At 40.7% G+C, this 25,296-nt stretch overlaps 1 protein-coding gene across 4 annotated transcripts in view; it reads right to left on the bottom strand.

Annotated features, from left to right (window-relative positions):
* The window catches only part of neto1l (neuropilin (NRP) and tolloid (TLL)-like 1, like), a 404,377-nt gene that overhangs the window by 358,964 nt on the left and 20,117 nt on the right, over positions 1-25,296 (bottom strand). For all 4 annotated transcript variants that reach the window (XM_051929265.1, XM_051929266.1, XM_051929267.1 and 1 more), the window contains exon 4: positions 18,074-18,322. In XM_051929265.1, coding sequence (XP_051785225.1) covers positions 18,074-18,322 — 249 coding nt within the window. The remainder of the gene's footprint in view (positions 1-18,073; positions 18,323-25,296) is intronic.

Raw genomic sequence — 25,296 nt, 5'->3', positions numbered from 1 at the left:
TAGTGACAAATACCTCATACTATAAGATATAACAACATACATTGAATTCAACTAAACTGAATTCCCATTGATCCCATTTAAAGTTATCATCCTGTGTCCATTTCATCCTCAGTCCAATAGTCAAAAGGATCAAAAAATGAACCTGGTAGGCCTGGATTCAATTTATTATGCACTACAGTACTTTGTTCAGGTCTTCTGCTAATAATTTTAGATTTTTAAAGTATTTTGATTGTCCACTGAAAATCTAAGGACGGCACTTCTTTACTTCCAGACATTGACTACCAGTATTAGGTAATATATTACTGCTCATTAGATAATGTCAGATATTTATGGTTTAGCACTACATGATTACCTTTGGATCACACCAACCTTTTTATGTTTTTCATCATGCAGGAGTTGCTGTATGTTTATTGCCTCCCACATCACCTTTCCAGCCTTTCCTTCAGTTTTAGTAAATGATTTGCCTGAATACAAGAGCCAGTAAATTAATTCCACACAATAAAGATGTCCATTGAATTATCAATGATCATTTTCATAATCATTACCTATTAATGCAGTAATAGATGCCATTATGGTACTGGAGGGGTATTTTTGATTCCTGCTGGCGTTGCTCATGCTGCTGCATTTTTCTAAAATGACTACATCAACCTTTTTTTCCTTCACAGCCTGACGAGTATGTGGGGAAGTATGGTATTATTACAGTATGTTGTGTAGTTTGTGATATTTTCACAGGTTTTATCTTTTGCAGATTCCATGTTGATAAATTGAAAGATAGATAGTGTAGCTGCATTTGTCAAAGGCTTCCAAGTAGTTCGAAAGTTTTCAAATGCATTTACAAGAAGGGAATTCCAGCTATAGTACGACTCATTATACAAAAAGCTCCAGATGGTCCAAATGTGTTCATTTTAAAGATTTTAGCGAAATTCAAAGCAGACAGTTCACATAGCAAATAAGGAAAAAGGTTGATAATACACACAAAAAAGAAGAAGAACTTTTTGTCTTACAGTACTGTAAGTATTTATGTTACAGTTTTTAAGGTTTCTGTTTGTTATCATACATTATGACCTACTTTTGACCTATGTACACAATGCACCTAACAGTCAGAAAACTGTGCCCTTAATGTCTATCTGTCTAACTTCAGTCTAAGTGCTAACGTTAAGCACATTCCATTCCCTTTAACTTGCAGGGAGTGGAACCTAATCTTCTATTATCTATATTAAAGCTACATTATACTTAAATTCAAACTAAATAAAAACAGTGGTAAATTTACCACTAACAATAACTTAATGGATCTGGCTCTCATAGATAGTACTTTATTTGTCCCAAGAGGAAAATTTCACTTTTTACAGAAGCTAAACATTCTAACATTCTCTCCTCCACTCCTCTCCTCTGACTGAGGCTACCTTCTTCATCAGCTTGTTGATTAAGCTGATCTATTGATCAGCTGGAAAATAAATTAGGTTTATCATTGCTGGGCTTCGTTTGAAGTGATGTTACCGGCCAAGCACACCACAGCGTAGAAAATCCATCCATCCATTATCTAACCTGCTATATCCTAACTACAGGGTCACGGGGGTTTGCTGGAGCCAATCCCAGCCAACACAGGGCGCAAGGCAGGAAACAAACCCCGGGCAGGGTGCCAGCCCACCGCAGTGTAGAAAATCACATTGGCCATTAAGGAGTTGTAGAACATGTAAGGGATGTCACTACCCACGTTCACGGAGAGCAATGCTGTTTCCTCTATAGGTCCTCTGTACTACTGGACCAGTCCAGCCTGTCATTGATGAGGACCCCCACATATGAGTGCACCATCTCTGCATCCACTGTCTGAATAGTGACTGGGCATACAGATCAATAAACAGTTCCTTGGGTTTGCTGATGTTCACTTGCAGACAATTCTTTCTGCACCAAGAAACAAAGTTCCCCACTTGACTCATTTCCCTTATTGATACACCCCTTAAGTGCACAATTGTCAGAGAATTCCTGCAAGTGACATGACCTGGTATTATATTTATAGCTGGACATGTACAGAGTGAAGAGAAAAGGAGACAGGACTGTTTCTTGTGGTGCTCCAGTGTTGCTCACATCTGAATCAGAAACACAGTCCTTAAGTCTCACAAACTGTGGCCTGCCTGACAGAGAGTTCATTATCCAGGACACCACAGGCTCATCCACCTGCATATCTCTGAGTTTACCACTTAACAGGAATGGCTGAATAGTACTGAAGCCACTGAAGAAATCAAAAATCATAATCCTCACAGTGCTGCCAGCTTTGCTCAGGTGAGAATAAGCCTCATGGAGCAGACAGATAATTGCATCTTTCACTCCAATTTTTGTCCGACAGGCGAACTGCAGTGAGTCTAGGTGGTCTACCACTAGATATAGTCCAGCAGCAGTCACTCAAAGGTCTTCATGATGTGGGACTTCATATTGTCTTCTGAAGCAATAACAGAACTAATACTTTGTTGTGCACTCACTTCTCTGCATCTATGTTACAGAATGCTTTTAATACACACATAACTGTTTTTGCATATTATTATTATTTTTTTTTAATTTGCATTTGGAATGGCTTTTTGATTCATCTTTCCTTCCATTATCAGCATTATTATAAGACCCTGCTACTTAAGTTTTGACCCCTTCTTCTATGCCTGTCCTTCAAAGTGAGAGATAGTAAAGTCCTTGATAAATTAAATACGGAGAGCTCATCCTAATAAAAACAAATATTATCAAAGATAACATTGTGGGCTTCTACATCTTCTCCACCATAAAACTTTGAGGCAGTTTTTCTAACTGTACCAACATGAAAAGATGATAATTGGAAAAATAATAAGATTAAGAATATTGTTTCATATCCTAACAAAATAAAATGTGACAAAGATCATGCTGATGTTATTCATATAATTTTAAGATGTGCTTTACATAAACCATTCTTCCATGTTTTCTTTACAATGTGTCCTTTGTTCTTATAAACTTATGAATTAATTTCCATTTGTTATGCTTTAATTCCTTCTTGGTATGTGTTATTTGGTTTGTTACGAATATTGATTTTATTTATATTAGAAGAAAGCGTATGTATAATTGTATGTGTACATCTACTTCTATTAAATAACAAATACAAGTGAATTTATTGCTAATTTCTTTTCTGTGGATCACGATTTCTGCATTATCTTATTAATTTTATAGCAATGCATTTCCTTTTTCTGTGGTAATTTTCTTTTAAGACTGTGTTCTTCAGTTTTCTTTTTTATTTAGAAATGGTTCACACATGTTCATGAATGCAGCTTTCATAGATGTGAAAATATAAGGGCATGAGAATTCTGATCGGTGTATCATTTTTTTTTTCTATTTTCCTGTGGGAAGACAGTTTGCATTTGTTTTTCACTTATATATGACAAGATTCCCAGAAGTCACCTTGCTGCAAATGATTAATGGATGCAGATCTTGCCCCTCATGCTTTTTTATTTTCCTTTATGCTCATCCAAATAATGCATTGATTTAAAGCATAAGGAACTGGGTATCATTGATTGTCCACTATTTTCGTGAAAGGACATAGATTTAAAAAAATGACAAAAAATTTGATTCATATTGTTATACGGTATTCAAGCACGAATGAACCGAAACACGTGAGTCCTGGAATCATTTACTTCTCATGCACAAAACATTCAAAAAGAATCGAACAGGGGAGCTTGCACAAGAAAATAGACGTAAGTGCTCACTGTATGCCTTTTCCACTAAATGAACAACTATTTGCCTCCCCATTCCCAAAGCACTGGGATCCTTTTCTTTACTGGTATCTAAATGTCCATGCTATTTATTTATTTTTTCTTTATTTTTCACAAAAGTCAATAATTCAGAGCTTCAAACCTTCTGTCCATGATAGGTCTGGTGCCAAGTTACCATTAACTAAAGGTCACTCTTAATGGTAGATGTTCAAGGCTCTCTCTTGGTGCCCCCAGTTGTCATTGCCCCAAATATCATACACATTAAATCCACACATGCGTTTTCTCTCAGGACCATCATGAAGCCATTCTGGGCTTCCATTTCATAGAGGTTACCAAAAAGTGTCAACAGTTGCATTGATTCATAAATCCTTAAGAAGTCTGAAGTACTGTACCTGCAACACAAATCTGGAACATTTTACCCATAGAGGCATGGTAGGGATCATTAATAAAATGATATAACATGGCAATAAAGCAGGAGAGACATCTGCAGAGCTCCATGTCTTTCCTATGCATTTACAGTAACTGTAAAAATATTCCCCGCCTTGGAAGTTTTCATATTTTATCATTATACAACAATGAACCACAGTTGATTTAATTTGGGTTTTTTGGCACTGATCAACAGAAAAATGCTCTTTCATGTCAAAGTGAAAACACATCTCAAAGCAGTCCAAATTACTTACAAATATAAAACACAAAATAACTGATTACAGCCTCTTTACTTAGTAATTAGCTGTTTTTTGGTCTTGTACTATCAAGTTCATCCTGTCCAGTGCTATGATAGTCTGGTTTGGGAATTGATCAGTGTAGCATCGCAAAGCCTTACAGCGGGCAGTGAGGATTCCAAAAACCGCAAAATCATAAAGGACATAACTCATCCACAATATAGTTTATTCGTGGTTTTGCTATCAGGAAGATGTAAAGGGGTAAACAAACCAGGACAATGAGATTACAGAATGGTTTCTATCCACAAGCCATTAGAACATTAGATTGTTAGAACAATCAAGATGAGAACATGCCATTCAGCCCAAATAAGCTCACCAGTCGTATCCTTATTTCTTCTAAAATAATATCAAGTCAAGTTTTGAAAGTTCCTAAAGTCCTACTGTCTACCACAACAAAAATCTCGGTCACTTATTCCATGTGTCTGTGGTTTTCTTTGTGAAGAAAAACATCCTAATGTTTGTGTGAAATTTACCCTTAGCAAGTTTCCAACTATGTCTCCGTTCTTGATGAATTCATTTTAAAGTCACAGTCTCAAACCGCCATACTAATTCCCTACATAATTGCAAACAGTTCATCCATGTCTTCTTTTGCTTAAACTGAAAAGGCTCAGCTGCTTTTAATCTTTCCTCATCACTCATCCCCTGTAGCTCTGGACTCAGCCCAGTCGCTCTTCTCTGGACCTTCTCTAGTGCTGTTATGTCCTTTTTTGTAGCCTGGAGACTAAAACAGCACACAGGACTCCAGATGAGGCCTCACCAGTGTCTTGTAAAGCTTGAGCAGAACCTCCTTGGACGTACTCCACACATCATGGTTCTATACAACCTCACATTCTGTTTGCCTTCTTAATGGCTTCTTAACTGGCAGTTGATGATGTTGAGTCCGCTATGACTCCTAAATCTTTCAAATTAGGTATACTTTCAATTTTCAGACCTACCATTTTGTATCCATTTTGTGTAAGGTGTTACCATGAGAACTTATTCCCACCACTCCAAATAGTAATTCTGTGTTAATTCACAGAAGACATTGCCTACAGTTGTTGGTGTAACAAAGTGCACATGCACACTACGGTCATCTAGCAAAAACTGAGGAAGAGGTTAAACTTGTTTTCAGCATGTAATCAAGTGAAAAGATCTGAACAAAATTTATAAGTATTGTGAAAGATATGGTGCGTCACTTCATCCACCCAGGACACAACTGTCACAAGCAGTCACATGTTCAAATATAATGATTTAATTTCGACCAAGTACCTTCACACAGCACAGTATATACAGGAATAGTAAATCCTTCCTCTTTCTTCTCTACCTCACTACCCCTCTTCCTCCACACAAGTCTACTGTCTCCTAGCTATGACTGTCCGAGGTGAGGCGGAGGGCTCTTTTTAAGCCAGATCCTGGAAGTACTTCCAGTGTTTGGAAAGAGTCCTGAGAAGGTACTTCCAGGTCAGGAAGAAGTGTCAGAAAGTACAAATGGTTGATCCCTGCATCTCCCCATGGTGGCATCCATAACCCCCAGCAGGGCTGTCCTACAGGACTACAATTCCCAGCCGGCTCTGTGCCCTCTAGCATGTCAGGGGAGTATATCCCACAAATAAGCTAACTGCCTCAATCCTTCCATTATTCTAGCCTCCCTTCCAGGCAAGTGATCGTTTCCCAACCTGGTCAGGATGCCAGTCCATCTTTGTCCTTCCAATCTGACCTTCCTTCCTGGCAAGGGGCCTTGATTGTTCCTTAACAGGATGCTGGACAATCCCATATGGCACTTAAAGTGCAGTACACATTTAATCGTGCATGTGCTGAGGGATAAATTTAATTTGCCCAGTTTAGGGAGCCAGTGTTTATCATAGCACCACTGGATATAAGGCAAGAAACAAACGTGATGGATGGTACACCAGTCCTTTGGAGGGCACAGTTGCACAGCCAAGCAGAAAAGAGTTTGCATGCAATCTAGTGACAGAAACTTGTAAATAAAGTAGCTGCTTAATTTGCTGTAGAATTGTTGAAACTGTGTGATTTGGTGGCACAAATAGATAATATTTATTTCACAAAACATAAATGACTAAACATTGTTATAAAATACAAAAAAATAATCACATTTGGCTGTCTCTGGTCAGTTTCATGAAGTCAGTTTCATATCTTGGTTTAGGATGTATGGTAGCATGCGCTGATAGTGTGTTGCCATCCCCCCCCCACAGACGAGGAACCACCTGGATTGGGACCCAAGTGCAGCGGGTGACAGCACAGCACCACACTACCCATCCATCCATTATCCAACTCGCTGAATCCGAACACAGGGTCACGGGGGTCTGCTAGAGCCAATCCCAGCCAACACAGGGCACAAGGCAGGAACTAATCCTGGGCAGGGTGCCAACCCACCGCAGGACACACACAAACACACCCACACACCAAGCACACACTAGGGCCAATTTAAAATCGCCAATCCACCTAACCTGCATGTCTATGGACTGAGGAAACCGAGCGCCCGGAGGAAACCCACGCAGACACGGGGAGAACATGCAAACTTCACGCAGGGAGGACCCGGGAAGTGAACCCAGGTCTCCCAACTGCAAGGCAGCAGCGCTACCCACTGCACCACCGTGCCACCCACACCACACTACGATTAACAATTGTTATTAATTTATTTATTAACAAATGCTAGCCAGTCAAATGTGCAGCTTTTCAAACAAAAGAAGAACAAGAAGTGAAAAGTAACACACTATTTGTAATGTGTTACATTTTACAATAAGTAACTATATGACATATTTACTTTTTTTGTATGAAGTATGCATGAAGTAATTAATTAAGTTATTTATGTAATGTTCCCCAACACTGGCCATCACTACACATTACATGGAGTTAGTAACACAATTTAGGGTGGAGTATTCATTTCAGCTGAGAGACAAGAGCAGCACAAGGAAAAGTGAAAATGTATAATTTAATTTTTTCCCAACTGCAAAAATTGCATACATAAATAATTAAACAAAACTTTGATTTGTGGTGCAGGCACAACAACCTGCAACTCATCATTAGCAAGACAAAAGAGTTGGTGGTGGACTTCCGGCATGCCAAGGAGCCTCTGAGGCCAGTCACCATTTGGGGGGAGGACGTGGAAGTGGTGCAAAGCTACAACTACCTGGGAGTTCAAATAAACCAGTGGCACTGGACAAGAAGGGCAAGAGCAGACTGGACTTACAAAGGACTCTCAGGTCTATTGATGTGTACAGCAAACTGCTGGAAATGTTCTATCAGTCCATAGTAGTCAGTGTGGTGCTCTATGATGCAGTCTCTTGGGGAAGCAACTTGAGTTCTAAAGGTGCACAGGGCCTGAACAAACATTTCAGGAAAGCCTGCTCCATTACAGAGCGAACTCTGGACACACTGGAAGGTGTTATGGAAAAGAGGATGGTGGCAAAATGGTAACCATCACGAAAAATCCCCTCCATTCCAGGAGGTGCTCACGTGAAGCTAAGAAGTGCCTCTGAGGGTCATTTCTGCCCATTGCTATCAGACAATTCAATGCTTACATCCAATGCACTCATTAAGATTTATTTATTTACCGATTGATTGATTGATCGACTGTATTATCTGTCCTGTGAATCTGATTCTTGTTTTTAATGTTTATGCTACTGTATTCATATGAATTTCCTCATGGGATTAATTAAGTTAATCTGATCTCATCCACTTGAGGCAGGATTTTTTTTTTTAAATCCTGCCTCAAGTGGAGGAGTTCAAGGGGTCTTGTTCACGAGTGAGGGAAGAATGGAGCGTGAGATCGACAGGCGGATCGGTGCCGCGTCCGCAGTGATGCGGGCTCTGCATCGGTCTGCCGTGGTGAAAAAGGAGCTGAGCCGTAAGGCAAAGCTCTCAATTTACCAGTCGATCTATGTTCCTACCCTCACCTATGGTAATGAGCTATGGGTAGTGACCGAAAGAACGAGATCACGAATACAAGCAGCTGAAATGAGTTTCCTCCACAAGGTGTCTGGGCTTTCCCTTAAAGATAGGGTGAGAAGCTCAGTCATCCGGGAGGAGCTCAGAGTAGAGCCGCTGCTCCTCCGCATCGAGAGGAATCAGATGAGGTGGCTTGGGCATCTGATCAGGATGCCTCCTGGACGCCTCCCTGATGAGGTGTTCTGGGCACATCCAACCACGAGGAGGCCCCAGGGAAGACCCAGTACACACTGGAGGGACTATGTTTCCCGGCTGGTCTGGGAACGCCTCGGGATTCACCCGGAAGAGCTAGAAGAAGTGGCCGGGGAGAGGGAAGTCTGGGCATCTCTGCTCAAGCTGCTGCCCCCGCGACCCGACCTCGGATAAGCGGAAGAGGATGGATGGATGGATGGATGATCTCATCCACATACATTTGAATTCATTTTCAGTAATTTAGGAGTACCTTGGTAAAATGTTTTAGTGTTGTCATTCATAACAGTTAGTAGGCCTACTGCCTATGGACCTCATGACAATGGAAGCCATTCTTGTTTGTGTGTAACCAAAATATTGTCTTTACATTTTTTTCTAACTGGAAATGACAGCTTCCCTATTTACAGAGTAGTTAAGGCTCACACACTGTGTTGAGATATCTCCAGTTCATTGCACTGGGTAAATCAATTTCTGACAAAAGCTGAAATGACAATTTAAAAGAATGCAAATGTTGAGTGTTTCAAATGAAAGAGGGAAACTGACAATAGCAATGAACAATTTGCACTTTCAAGACTTAGATCGCAGGCCAACAATAGGAAGCTTTCTGCATTCCTTTCTTATTAGATGACTTTGAATTATGATTGAACTGCCAAGTATGCTTTTTAATAAGGGCTCATGTAAAAAAGTGACTAGTTCTTTCATGACTTGTTATCAGTTAAGCAAAGGCTCCATAGCTGGCATTTTTGCTTTGCTGTAAGCCAGCCATGTTGGCATGGGCTATTTTGTAGGATTTCATTTGATTGGCCTGCTTTGAGCCAATGAGCATGCCGTAAAATCTCTAAACCCTTTAGTTTATAAAGCACTTTTTTCCTCAAAATGAACTACATGTCCAGGTATTCTACAGAAATAGCTCAGCTGCCTGTTCATTCCTTAAAAGGTCTGGCAGGCAGGTTAAGTGATTTGCTCTGAACAGGCACAGACTCAACCACAGGGGCACAGGAGAGGTGGCAAACTGTAGAAACGTGGCCAGTCGAAGTCAGAGTGCTTAAAAACTGCAGTTTGTGCGTGAAATAGCTGAACCTTCGCTTAAACCTTAAAAGTCTGTGCTTTTCGTCTTCTATCCTAGGCATCTATTTGTGGCACTTTATGTCACCGCCATCTTGACCACTCTGTTCTCCCAGAAACAGAAACTTACCAATAACATATGAAATGCCACAAGCACCACTACTTTTTGTGTACTATAGAACACTGTAGAATATTTTGAAATGAGCTAACAGTTAATAAAGGACAGAAGTTACTTTCTTCCTAGCCCAGAGGTGGGCAACGTCAGTCCTGGAGAGCCGCAGTGGCTGCAGGTTTTTTGTTCCAACCCAGTGCCTTAATGAGAAGTCAATTATTTTTGATGAAGCGCTTATTGCTCAAGTGTCATTTTAATGCTTCATTTTAGTGGTCTCGCTTGTTAAGGATCCCCACCCATAACTGCTTCTTTTAATCTTAAACAGCTGCAATCTCTGAGTTTAATTACTCCTTATTAGGAATAAGATGATAACGACAAAGCAGCCAGCAGTTCTCCATCTACCTTGTTTCCATTTACATCTGTGTGTGTTCATCATAAACTGTTTGATTTAATCAAACACTTAATAGAAAATGTTAGGCTTCAAATCATTTGAATGATATCCTTGGAAAGGAAAAAAATCTATGATATATAACATTGCCAACTAACAAGCCATAAAATTAGATAAGGTCTGAGATTGGCAAGGATTGGTTTCTACTTAAGCACTTGGGTTGGGATGAAAACTTGCAGCCACTGCGGCCCTCCAGGACTGACATTGGCCCATTTCTGTCTTAGCCTAACCTAATTAGTAGGGTGGTAACAGACGCAGCACCCTGGATTCAAATACCATTCCCTGATACTGTCCATTTTTACACTCGCCCTGTTTCTGAATGGATTTTCCTCCAGGTACATCAGTTTCCTTCTAACATCCCCAAAGATGTGTCAGTTAGGCTAAACGACAATTCCAAATTGGCCCTGTCTGAATATGAATGGGCCTGTGATGGATTCCCCTCAGTCCACTGCTGCCCAAAGAGGATGTGGCCTTCTTAAAATCCTTAACTGGTTTGAGAAGGATCTGTTATTTTATATAAGAACCTAATCTAAATAAAGAGTTAATACTGTAAAGTTGTGCTACTTCTACCTGAAATAATTAAATCAAATGTGTCAAAAATGGTTGTTTACTAAACACAAATACACAAAAGAGCTATGAGAGAGACAATCAAAGACAGAGTATAAAGTGACAAATAAAAATAAAAGTCAAAAATCAAAACTCAGCTGCCCCTCCACAGAGTCTGACCCCTGACTATCAGTTGGGGTGGTCCATGCACTTGCCTCTTACCATGGTGATAAAGCACAATCATTATAAGCTTCTGACAATTGCACTGAAAATGTCTTTAACTATACCAAAATATATTCTTTCTCAAGTAGGTGTACCTCCAGCCACACTACCACCCTGCAGGTAAACATCTGCTCCAGCTTCTTACCAATTTCTAGGCAAGGTCAGTGGGCTTCTGGCAGGAAGTAAGCATTTAAAAACTACACAGGTGTCACATTTGCTGCCATCCCCAGAAGTGTTTCCAGCAACAAGATCATACTGAGAGAGTCTTGGCTCTGTCACAGATCAGCGCCATCTGCCAGTCCTAATTATCCTTGCATTTACTGTATTTGAAATTAAAGCACCAGGAACCTTTGTTAGCTGCTTGCTTACCTGCCCACCACCAGTGTGTTACAAGGTTCCACTCTTCCTGAGTGGAAACCTGTGGCTGATATCTACTGTTCCAGAGTGATTCCTTTGGTGTTCTTCCCTCCCTAATAAAGGATAAATGCAGGTACTGGAAATTTGGTGCATGGTGGCACGGTGGCGCAGTGGGTAGCGCTGCTGCTTCGCAGTTGGGAGACCTGGGTTCGCTTCCCGGGTCCTCCCTGCGTGGAGTTTGCATGTTCTCCCCGTGTCTGCGTGGGTTTCCTCCAGGCGCTCCGGTTTCCTCCCACAGTCCAAAGACATGCAGGTTAGGTGGATTGGCGATTCTAAATTGGCCCTAGTGTGTGCTTGGTGTGTTTGTGTGTGTCCAGCGGTGGGATGGCACCCTGCCCGGGATTGGTTCCTGCCTTGTGCCCTGTGTTGGCTGGGATTGGCTCCAGCAGACCCCTGTGACCCTGTGTTCGGATTCAGCGGGTTGGAAAATGGATGGATGGATGGATGGATTGTATATAAAACTGTTTGATGGTTTTCTGATTTCCAATATCCCAATAATTGTACTTTATTTATAAGTAGGTTATAATCATTTATCTGTGCTATACCATTGTGTCAATGATATTTATATTTTTTTATATATTTGTCTTTGTTCGAGTTGTACCGTGAAGTGGGATGCTATTTTTCATTCCACTTATTATATAGGGTGGCACAGGGAAACGGGAAATTTTCAATTGATGTTCAATGCACGAATAAACACATCACAAAATACATTTAATGATGAAATGTATTGTACAGGATATGCAATTAATGATGGTAATCAGTATACATGCTACATTCATTTTATGTTTTGAAGAAAACATCATGAAGCTGTTGTTCGTTTCTCCGTGCACATTCTGACAGCCTGTTGTGGTAATTCTGCATTGCTCGATGTAACATGTCAAGGGGAATGGCAGCGATTTCCTTCTCTTTAGTTCAGCAATGGTTGCAGGATGTGTGCGGTACACTTAGCTTTTAAGATGTCCCCACATATAGTGAGATCTGGGGATCTTGGAGGCCATGGAATGTCACCGTTGCGTGAAATGACTCGCCTTCCAAACAATCGTCAAATAGCTGCCATCGATTGTTGGACAGTATGTGAAGTGGCTCCACCTGGGGACTTCATTTTTAAGGCTGAAGCCGTTTCTTCAAAATTATGCACCCATGTTGTAATCCCACGAGCAGACGGGACATGATCATGACAGCCTAACTGATAATGACGCAGAAATTCCCTCTGCGCAGCTGTCAGACTATCAGTCAGTCATTATCCAACCCGCTATATCCTAACACAGGGTCACGGGGGTCTGCTGGAGCCAATCCAAGACAGGAACAAATCCCCGGGCAGGGTGCCAGCCCACCGCAGCACACTATCACCATTCTTATAAAAGTCTTTCACAGCGAACCCTCGTTGCGCATCACTCCATTGCTCCATTATAACTAATGGCAAGGAGTTGTAAATGAGGTCACATTGGTCAAAAACACCTGCCGACACCCCAGGGTCACCAACACATAGTTCCAAAATTTCCTGTTCCCTGCGCCACCCTTATTTAAGGTTGTTTTAATTATTTAACCTTCCATCCCTCCCCACCAAACATCTTTCCTCTTTCCTCTTTCCTCTAGAGTATGTTTGCTTCTTTTAAATATGTCTTCAGTTAATTTGTGATGATACATTTACTGTTAATTTCTTTTAGTGTTGTGTGTATTTGTTTTTTATTTTCATGAACATTGGTTCATGGATTTGTTTATAATAATTTGGGTCTCTTTGGTTTCTCAATTGTTTTAATGCCATTCATTCACCTCTTTTTATACAGAATTATCTTCTTCATAAAAGTATTCTGCTGGTATTGTATTAACCTTTGTTCTATCTTTCTTTGTCATTTCTTTTATTTCTGATCTTATCTGGTGTTCTTTTCATCGCCAGTTCGATTTGGGTATGTTCATAAACAGTGGCCTGATTGTTGTTGTTTGGCCTTTGTAATAATCAGCTAGCTTTGTTCATTTCTTAAATCTGACCAAACGGTCTGCACTGTTGATGGACTTCTTTACGGAGTTCGAATGAATGGTAATCTTTTTGAAAGGATTCTGTATTCATTTTCTGTCAGTTCAATATTTTGGGATCGATTCATAACATTCTTTTAAACTTTCTACTCTTTGGCTTGTGTCCGTCTTACTTTTTGTGATGGGAACCATTAGTTTAAAAATGCAAGCCATTGCTGAAAGATCTTCTGTGTTGTTCTATTCTCCAACGGATTTTGTCCAATTTCACTTTAAATTCCTTTTCATTTGTTTTTTGGGATATAATTTTGTTTACTTGCTGTATGTTTGTTAAATGCCTACAGACTTTTGTTGTTGCTTGAGCTCTTGATATTCCAAAGTTTCCTTCTGGGAAACATTTTGCCTTTTCTACTTGGCAACTGGATTTCTTTTATCATTGTTTTATTGCACAATGAGTCTTTATTGTTGATCCCCATTGAGAATAAAATCATCTGACTGTGTTTATTGGGTTTGTAATTTTTTATTTTAATTTTCCACTTATATTTTGTGTCCCAGATGTTGTGGAATGTCCAGTAAGCTTGACATTATAAGGATGGGTTTGATGACTATGATAATCCCAATCTTGGTATTTTCATTAGGATTTACCATGACACTCGATTGGTAAATATGCCCTCATTGCAACTCAGAACAAGGTATTATGTCCGATGAGTGACCAGTTTTGTTGTTTTCAACTAAGTTACTTTCTATCATGATATCACTTTCTTCCTCCTATGTTTGATGACTGTATTTTAAATTAGAGGCATTATTGGCTTCAGTGTTGTCTATCATTCCCCTTGAATCATTACTGCCGTTCTTGTATATTTCCTGGTACTCTCTTAGCAGAGAACCATAGATGCATGGAATACGTTACCAAGAAGTGTGGTAGACTGTAGGACTTCAGGGACTTTCTAAACTCACCTTGATCATTCCAGAAGCATTAAGTGGACAGGAGTGGCAAGCTTTGTTGGGCTGAATGGCCTGCTCTCATCTAGATTGTTGTAGTGTTCTAATGTTCTAACAATAATGTCTTTTGGTTGATGTTCTCTCATTTCTTTCATATATTTTATACGTTCTTGTATTTGATTATATTGGCCCTAGTGTGTGTGTGTGTGTGTGCGTGCGTGTGTGTGTGTGTGTGTGTGTGTGTGTGTGTCTTCTCCCTGTGATTGACTGTCCTGTCCAGGGTTTCACCCTACATCGTACCCTTTGCTCGTTGGGATAGGCTTCAGTCCCCTCATTTTGAATTTGAATGATGCAACATGTTCCAAAAAAGCTGGGACAGGGGCATGTTTACCACTGTGTTATATCACCTTTCATTTTAACAACACTCAATAAGCGTTTGGGAACTGAGGACACTAATTGTTGAAGCTGTGTAGGTGGAATTCTTTCCCATTCTTGCTTGATGTACAACTTAAGTTGCTCAGTAGTCCGGGGTCTCCGTTGTCGTATTTTGCGCTTCATAATGCGCCACACATTTTCAATGGGAGACAGGTCTGTACTACAGGCAGGCAAGTCTAGTACCCGCACTCTTTTACTACGAAGCCATGCTGTTGTAACACATGTAGAATGTGGCTTCGCATTGTCCTGCTGAAATAAGCAGGGACGTCCCTGAAAAAGACGCTTGGATGGCAGCATATGTTGCTCCAAAACCTGTATGTACCTTTCAGCATTAATGGTGCCTTCACAGATGTGCAAGTTACCCATGCCATGGGCACTAACACACCCCCATACCATCACAGATGCTGGCTTTTGAACTTTGCACTGATGACAATCCGGATGGTCCTTTTCCTCTTCTGCCCAGAGGACACGATGTCCATGATTTCCAAAAACAATTTGAAATGTGGACTCGTCAGACCACAGCACACTTTGCCACTTTGCGTCAGTCCATGTCAGATGAGCTCGGGCCCAGAGAAGCCTGTGGCGTTTCTGGGTGTTGTTGATATATGGCTTTCGCTTTGCATGGTAGAGTTTTAACTTGCACTTGTAGATGTAGCGACGAACTGTGTTAACTGACAATGGTTTCCTGAAGTATTCCTGAGCCCACGTGGTAATATCCTTTACAGAATGATGTCGGTTTTTAATGCAGTGCCGCCTGAGGGATCGAAGGTCACGGGCATCCAGTGTTGGTATTCGGCCTTGCCGCTTACGTGCAGAGATTTCTCCAGATTCTCTGAATCTTTTGATGATATTATGGACAGTAGATGATGAAATCCCTAGATTCCTTGCAATTGTACGTTAAGAAACATTGTTCTTAAACTGCTGGACTATTTGCCCACGCAGTTGTTCACAAAGTGGTGAACCTCGCCCCATCCTTGCTTGTGAACGACTGAGCCTTTTGGGGATGCTCCTTTTATGCCCAATCATGGCAAACACCTGTTTCCAATTAACTGTGGAATGTTCAAAACAGGTGTTTTTTGAACATTCCTCAACTTTCCCAGTCTTTTGCTGCCCCTGCCCCAGCTTTTTTGGAACGTGTTGCAGGCATCAAATTCACAATGAGTGAAGATTTGCAAAACAACAATAAAGTTTATTAGTTTGAACATTCGATATCTTGTCTTCGTAGTGTATTCAATTGAAAATAGGTTGAAAAGGATTTGCAAATCATTGTATTCTGTTTTTATTTACATTTTACACAACGTCCCAACTTCATTGGACTTGGGGTTGTACTAAAGCCTGGAGTTACTAAATTGCGGAGCTGTGGGAGTCTGCATCTGGACCCATCTCAATTAAGCAGGTTAGACAATGACATAATACTAATAATAATAGATATATTCGATTTATCTCTTAGTGTTTGTATACCTTGTGTAAATAAGTGGACGCTTGAGGGCGCTGTTGCCCCGTGAAACCCAACAGGCTGATGCAGACACAGGTTTAAATGCACCCAAAAGTATTTTAATTTTCTTCTTTAAAGTGCCCCAAAGCACCTCCTCCACAATAAACAGGTAATAACTATAATAATCACACAATACACAACAATTCTCCTCCCAGCAGCTCTGTCTCACTCCCTCCCAACTCCGGCTCGCTTGCTGGGTCTCAACCAGTCCTTTATATAGTCCTTGACCCGGAAGTTTTCCTGTCCTCCTGTTCATGTGATTCATCAGCACTTCCAGGTCGGACTGGAGACTTGTATTTTCTTCAGCCCGGAAGTACTTCTGTTCTTCCGTCCCTGTGACTTGGGAGTACTTCCGGGCAATATGGGAAACAAAAATCCAATGTCTCCCTGCAGCATCACACGGCGGTACCCACGGTAACCAGCAGGGTTGTGAACCCGAACTCCATCTCCCATGGTGCCCTGCGGAAATCCAAGGCACCTCTAAGCTGCAGGGAAGTCGCCATTTAACGTCCTGGATGTGTCGGCTATGTTGAGCTGCCGGCCGTCCATCACACTTCATATGCATGTGTTATGTGTATAAATATTGTAGGGATTTTTGTTTTGTACTTTACTTGTTGTGCTTGTAAATTAAAGCATTTCACTACATATTGTACTGTGCATTTAATTTGTATGTGACAAATAACACTGGATTTGATTTTGATATTTGTAAGCATTCTAAGTGTATACTCATTGAAACACAATCTCCAAAAATTAATTGAATTCAGCTTAATTGAATTACAGTAATAAGAATAAGATTGATATGCAAAAAAGCCTGAAGATAAAAAAAGCAAAAAGAAGGTGCATTCTCTTATGAAACATTTGCAAGAAATGGCAAGACGATTTGTCACCAACACAAATCAAACTGAGCCCAGCCAGTAAGCACATTCTGTAACTACAGGGAGTTAAAAATGCTGCCTTAGCCACACAGTAATCAGTGCGCTACTGCACAAGTTGGCTTGAAGTCATAAGGTCACGAGCGTGAGTCACAGAGAATGATGAGCAGAAGATAAATGGCCAGGCTGGCAGGCAGGGCTAAACAATATACCGACTAAATAGTCACATGCAAAGAAAGAAACTTGATTGTCTGATTATAACTCTCCAGACACACTGACATTACCCACAATGTGTGTTTACAAAGCTGTCATTTTGGGCTGAACCTTTGACTCGAAAAAAACACACACTTGTTGCCCAGATTAATTCAAGTGATTTTGTGTTGTAAGCCAACAAGCAAAAATATAACACATTCAGAGTCCAAGACACATGCATTGTCTGACGGTTTCAAATTAGAACAGCAGTGATTGCAAAAGATGACTCATTCTATTAAGAGAAAAGAAAATGAGCCATGCACTGCACGAATGACTTTAATTTCTGCGCAGCTCTGAGGCACATCACCATCAGACTGACACGTATCCTCGAACAGCCACTTGAATTTCATTCAAAAAAAAAATCATTACTCCCGCAACAGTTGAGATATGCGATGACTATTTCAGCAATAAAGCATCTAATGCTATCTGCTTCTCATCGGAAAGCATATTTTTTCAGATCAACCATGAAATGTATACTGAAAACAGCCATACAAGTCCCAAGTGTGGCCAAAACACAGCCACGATGTATTAACAAGGAAAAAATACATTTTATGTATCACGTGAATGAAGTTAATTCAACAAAATACTCCACCAAAATTCATTAGAATACCCAGCTCAGCTATCTTAAATAGAAAAGCGCTTCTATTTCTCCCCATTCCCAAGATTCATTTGCAGGTTCAAGAAGCCAACTAGATGTATTTATTTTTGCACTTACCTGGTGTGAAATTGTATCTTGCAGAAAATCCAATTGCTTCCAGCTCTCCATCAGCAAAAAATTTTATCCAAAGGTAACGGCCACTGGATTTGATAAACGGCGGGCTTTGTTGGCCACAGTAGCGTCCGATTATGGGTGAAAAGCCAAATGGTCCATCCCGAACTTCGATGTGATCAAATTTGCACTCCCATGAGGGCTCTATGGAGTATTTTTCATCAAAGTAAAGATCGATGCATTGTCTGGGAGCAGCTGAAAGAAGAAAAAAAAAAAACCAAAGCCAAGTGTGGTGATTAATGGGTAAAGAAAAAAAGAAGCATAAAGCCAAGCTGCAAATGGATAACTTTACGTACCAGGAATGCAAAGTGGGCCTGAGCTGTTCAGGGCAAAAAGCAGCAGTCGCATCCTAGATAATCACTCAGTTTTATCTCTACTCTCTAAATGTGTTGGATTTTGTACATTTGATGACATGACACACATGTATTAAACTTTCTGTGATGATACAGGGCCTTCACCTTCTACACATTTGCTATGTTGCTGCCTTGTGCTAAAATCATTTAAATTCATTCCTCTCATCAAACAACACTCAATACCCCTGAATGACAAAGCATAAACCGGATTTTTGAAAGTTTTGCAAATTTATTAAAAATAAAAAGCTTAAATATCCCAATGATTCTTTACTCTGTACTTCATTGAAGCAGCGATTCCAACCTGAAGCCTTCACGGGTCTGAAGCAATAAGCTCCACACAACTGGTTCTTGGGGATTTTCTGCCATTCTTCTCTGCAGATACTCTCAAGCTCTGTCAGGTTGGATGAAGACCACCAGAGTACAGATATTTTCAGGTCTGCCCAGAGATGTTTGATTGAGTTCAAATGTTAGATCTGACTGAATAACTGTCTTTGCTTTGTGTTGAGACAGGAGGCCACGGCCATTACCTGGATGCCAATGGAATGGAAGGAAGAGAGTGTCGATGAGGCAATAACTTCCCTGGGACGCTTGGGCAGCTGTGGCACCACAGATTCTGCAGGGCATGCCAGGAGCTGGAGTTTGGTTGCAGACAGGGGGAGCTGCATAGCCCTCTAGTGGACTTCTAACACGCTTGGGAGTGATTCCAGGTAATATTGATGAGGCACCTGGAATTATTCCCGGGACCTGAATAAAGGGAGTCGCCTCACTCCATTCGGGGAACCAGAGTTGGGAGGAGGTGGACGAAGCTTGCCTGTGGAGGAGTAGAGGTGGAAGTACAAGAAGAAGAAGGAAAAGCTTCTGGGCTGGACTGCAAATTTGTACTTTGGTACTTTTGTGCTTTCCCTTGGTGCTGTACTCTGTAGTGGGGAGCAAAGAGAAAGCACTGCCCCACTTAAATAAACCGTGTGCTATGTGGCAAATTTGTGTCCTGCCTGTCTGTGTCGGGTTAGGGCGGCTGTATGTGCCCTTGGGCTTCACAATGTGTAAGGTCATTATCCTGTTGGAAGGTGTATCCTTGGCTCAGTCTGAGGCCCAGAGCACTAAGGAGCATGTTTCCATTAAGGATCTCTCTGTACTTTACTCCATTCACCCTTCCTTCAACCCTCAACAGTTTCTCAGTCCCGGCTGCTAAAAAACAAGCCCACAGCATGATACTGCCACTACCATACTTCACCAATAAAATTGTATTACACAGGTGATTCAGTACTACCCGGTTTCCCCCAGATGTGATGCTTAGAATTGAGGCCAAACAGTCCAATCTTGGGTTCATCACAACAGAGAATCTTGGTTTTTTTTTATAGTCTGAGAGTCCTTTAGGTAGGTAGATAGATAGATAGATAGATAGATAGATAGATAGATAGATAGATAGATAGATAGATAGATAGATAGATAGATAGATAGATAGATAGATAGATAGATAGATAGATAGATAGATAGATAGATAGATAGATAGTGTGGTGGATTGCGGGCTTCTTACTCCGGCCCTCAACCCCAGGCTGCCAGGAGGAGCTCTTTGGACAACACAAACGTGCCCTGGGTTCCAGCAGGGCCTCATGGACTTTGTAGTTTCTACACACAGCCCTGCTGGATACCTTGGGGGCCACCAGGAGTCGCTGTAGGGAGGCTCGTGGGCTCTTATGTGCCCTATAACCCGGGAGTACGTCATGGTCACGTCACAGGAAGAAACGACGTGCTCACGGGTTGAAGAAAAGGACTGTTTACCCTGACCTGGAAGGAATAAGGAACTGTGGACTGTTGGGCAGGAACACCTCCGGGTCAGGGTGTATAAAAGGACTCTGGGAAAGCCCAGACACTGAGCTGAGCTGGGAGGTAGGGTGGCTAAGTGTCTGGGAGAAGGAGGAGAGTATTATTGTGAGAGTATTATACGAGTTTATATGAGTAGTGTGGAGTGGAGGGTGCTTGGTGCACTGTGTTATAACAAAATAAATAGTTGTTATACTTTCACCTGGTGTTTGGAGTGGTACCTGAGGGTTCAAGAGGTGGACAAAAGCCTCTACTGCTACAATAGATAGATAGATAGATAGATAGATAGATAGATAGATAGATAGATAGATAGATAGATAGATAGATAGATAGATAGATAGATAGATAGATAGATAGATAGATAGATAGATACTTTATTAATCCCAAGGGGAAATTCACATACACCAGCAGCAGCATACTGATACAAAAAAACAATATTAAAGAGTAATAAAAATGCAGGTAAAAACAGACAATAACTTTGTATAATGTTAACGTTTATCCCCCCGGGTGGAACTGAAGAGTCGCATAGTTTGGGGGAGGAACGATCTCCTCAGTCTGTCAGTGGAGCAGGACAATGACAGCAGTCTCTCGCTGAAGCTGCTCCTCTGTCTGGAGATGATCCTATTCAGTGGATGCAGTGGATTCTCCATTATTGACAGGAGCCTGCTCAGCACCCGTAGCTCCGCCACGGATGTCAAACTGTCCAGCTCCATGTCTACAATAGAGCCTGCCTTCCTCACCAGTTTGTCCAAGCATGAGGCGTCATTCTTCTTTATGCTGCCTCCCCAGCACACCACTGCGTAGAAGAGGGCACTTGCCACAACCGTCTGATAGAACATCTGCAGCATCTTATTGCAGATGTTGAAGAGTCTTCTACATTTAAAGAGTGACGGTGGGGGGAGCCAGCGTTCACTGATGAATAGTTTCTAATGAAGACAGAGCTTCTGAAGGAGACACTCCAAACCAAAAAAGAGAGCAGGCCTACGGAGAACCGGTAAAGCCTAAGAAACATAGGTTGGCAGGTGTCTGTTTATGTATGGTTTATGTTCAGTAATTTCATGTCTGTTTGTATTAAACAGGGTGTCTGGATGGATCCCAACTGTTTTCTGATCTCCCTCTCATTTCTTTTGTTTTTTTTTTTTTTTTTACAATGCTAAAAAATAGTGATTGCAAAGTGTTATATTTTTTGCTACTGTTTTCCCGAGATACGGCATGTATTTTCAGCTCACAATAATTTGAAGTAAAATGAAATGAACCCTTGGCTAGTGTCTGAACATTATAAGTCAGAAAACATTTGATGAGAACCATCCATTCAGCCCAACAAAATGTGCTAATCTTATTCACTTGATTTCTCCAAAATAACATCAAGTCAAGTTTTGAAGGTCCCAAAAGTCCCACTATACCACAATACTTGGTAATTTATTCCATGTGTCTAGGGTTGTCAAGTCAAGTCAATTTGGGGAGCATGCACTGGTACAGTGCGTTGCTGCACCCACTACACAACGAAACAACTCGGGATCCTGGTTTGCAACCCCCCCAGGCAGATACACGGTCCAGTCCCACCCTCCGGAAATGACTGTCTATCTGCCGCAGCCAGGTGTTACGTGGGCGACCCCTTGGTCTGGTCCAGCCACTTGGGTCCCCAACAATGAGGATCTTACGAGCTGGATCGCCCTGGGGGAAACGCACCACACCATGCAGGATCCACTATGCTAATTCCTTTCATAATTGCAAACACTTTGAACATATCAACTGTCTGTTTGCTTAAATGTATCTATCTATCTATCTATCTATCTATCTATCTATCTATCTATCTATCTATCTATCTATCTATCTATCTATCTATCTATCTATCTATCTATCTATCTATCTATCTATCTTAAATGGACTCTGTCTATGGGAAGTTAGCCTATTTCCTCCCCGTATGCATAGGCTTCCTCTCACATCTCCAAAGATGTACATGTTAGGTTCACTGGTGATTCTAAATTGGCCCTGTGTGAGCGTGTGGGTGTTTGAGTTGGCCCTCCACAGTACTGGTTCAGTATCAAGGGCTGGTTACTGTAATTGCACCTGATGCTGCTGGGTTTGGCTTTCTGCCCCTGACTTAAACAGGCTTGAGAAGATTATGTTAGCTTCTAAAGTCTTAAGATTGAGAGTATCTGGGAGCACGCTACACCAGAAACACCCTAGCCAAGAAATAAATCAGGGCCCAAGGGCAGTAAGGTAACAACACTAGCAATTTTGAAAAAATGACACCCTTGTCATTGTGTTATAAGGAAATATTTTTTCTGTTGGTAAGCCTAATTTATGTCATTGCCAAGGACACTGCTCTAAACTCTGAGATAAGGTACACACTGTTACTTTAATCAAACTCTATTGTTTAACTGACCAATTTTCATTATATTTGTGATGGTACCTGTTTTGAGAAAGGTACAGAGCAAGGAGCAATCAAATGCCATGAGCCATTATGTTGTTAATTTCTGCTGGTATGAAGACTGTGCTTTCAGATTCTCCATATCAGCTGAGATGATCGTTGCATGAACTCCAGCATCCTCACTAGGGCACAGACGACTAACACTGAAGCCGTGATTCTAATGAATCAAGTCCTCATAGATAGACCTTAGTAGGGCCAGAGAACTGGTTCAAAAAGTCTACGTCAAAAAATGACAAGATCATCATAGCTATCTAGGTGAGCACAGCAACAGACAATCCCCAGTGGCACTGAGTGATTCATCAAGTACAAGTTCAGTTTGTGATGAAATGCCTCTCTGCTGAGACAAACAAAATAATAGATAGATAGATAGATAGATAGATAGATAGATAGATAGATAGATAGATAGATAGATAGATAGATAGATAGATAGATAGATAGATAGATAGATAGATAGATAGATAGATAGATAGATAGATAGATAGATAGATACTTTATTAATCCCAATGGGAAATTCACATGTCCTTGTGATTCGGTTTGTGATAACCATGTCCATGGTCCCATGATCTGTGGCTCATAGATTTAACTTTCCAGTTATCTAAGGTCACATACATAACGATGATGGGCCACATTCTCATTTGACAGGTAATGATGGCTTGCAGAAATAATAGTTAATGGTTATATGATTTCTGCCACACAGTATAATGACCTAGGTTAGAAAACCCAGCCTAGTCATGGCCTATGTACGGTGTGTTTGATTTGATCTTCTCAATGTGTATGTGTACCCTGGTTTCCTCTTCAATCTAAACACATAGCCAATGATTGGAAATTGTTCAAGTAGTACAGGTAGTTATCTCTTCTGGGCTTGGTTCTTATTTTGCACCCATTGATGCCTGTAGAGGCTCTTTTAACTTTGGTAAAAAAATGGATGTATGGATGGGTTACAGAGATCCGACCTTTTCCGTTTGAGATAGCAATGTGGAGAAGTGATTTAAGTCCTTAATTCTCAACCTCAAGGTTGCTGCCTCAGTCATTCTGTCTAATTCTCATGGTGTGAAGATGTATAGTTAATATTTAATTAAGAATTTCAACAAAATTGATTACATCTTGCCTGAAGAAGGGGCCTGAGTTGCCTTGAAAGCGTGTATATTGTAATCTTTTTAGTTAGCCAATAAAAGGTGTCATTTTGCTTGAATTCTCACTACATTCATAATGGCTAACAAGGTACAACACCCTAGTACTAAAGAAAATTAATAACACCTAATATCAAGATGTCTGATACTTATAAAGAAGGATTACAAAGATACAGTATGTGCCACACAGTTTGCAGGAGACTACACAATAATATTGATACAACTGATAACATTTATGTGAATGACACGTTGTTTTCAAAAAAGTTGAAGATCATAAGATGAGGTTCACGATTAAAAAATATATATATAACATTGCATGTTATCGTATACTACTTGCCCAGTCCATGATAAATCTTAAATCTTAGTGCAGAAGAATCATTTAACTGACATTAATTCAACAGAATGGGAACTACAGTAACCAATACCTACAACATCACTCACAACACACAGTCAGAGGGCAACAGACTCGAAAAAACCCGTGCCAAGGTAATTATAGCATGTAACATAAAATGCATTGCGTTCTTCATTCCAACAGATGGTGCACACCACCAACACTTTAGCTTAATAATGAAAAATGTAGAAAAAGAAAAATAATAGGAAATAAAAAAATCATGTGGTATAAGATTCTCACCAGCAGCACATTTTATTACTACATAAATTAAAAAACTTAATTTCAAAAGATGGCACCTCACAAACATTTAATGCTGAATATGTCCAATAGAGTGTAACTGCCAGATGGAGAGAAATCAGCTAATACTGTATGTTATGTTGGTACAATATTATTGTCACTAGTTCAATGCAGACATTTACAGTGGATTTCAAAATTAGAGAGAAAGTTTAGCCTGCTTTACTTTCTACACACTACAAGGCAGTGTTTCCTAAACTATGATTTTCGACCCATTTTGGGGCATATGTATTCTGAAATTGGGTTACGTTGATCTGTACAATTGTAACAGAATGGAAAAGGGCAACAAACGGTTTGCATAAAGCCTTGCGAGGGGTCTTGTTTGCAAGGTTGAATCAAACACACCAGATGCCAGTTGGCGGTGATTTCTCAAGAGGAGTGAACAAGAATCAGAGGAAAACCCTCCCCGCCTTCCCAGATGATGATCGGCAGTGCACCTCCAAGGGGATCGAATCGGTTGTGCTTTTCAATTGTCTTTTCATGGAATTACTTGGAGTGCTCTTGCGTCTTCTTTGTGTAGTTTAGGCTACCATATCAGCTCACCAAAAGTTGGACCTTCCAGATTCAGGTGCATTTATAGGACAATTGACTGAAACTCCAGATATGTGATCACAATGTAACTTATTAAAACCAATTGTCTGCAACAGTGATGCTTTAGGGGTGTCAAATTAAAGGGGGCAATAACAAGTAATCAATTATTTTGTGTTTTATATTTGTAATTCATTTAGACCACTTTACACAGA

Source organism: Erpetoichthys calabaricus, chromosome 6, assembly GCF_900747795.2.
Source record: "Erpetoichthys calabaricus chromosome 6, fErpCal1.3, whole genome shotgun sequence".
Classification (NCBI taxonomy): Eukaryota; Metazoa; Chordata; class Cladistia; order Polypteriformes; family Polypteridae; genus Erpetoichthys; species Erpetoichthys calabaricus.
Note: the sequence above shows the minus strand (reverse complement) of the source record. Positions and strands in the feature narration are given on the sequence as shown.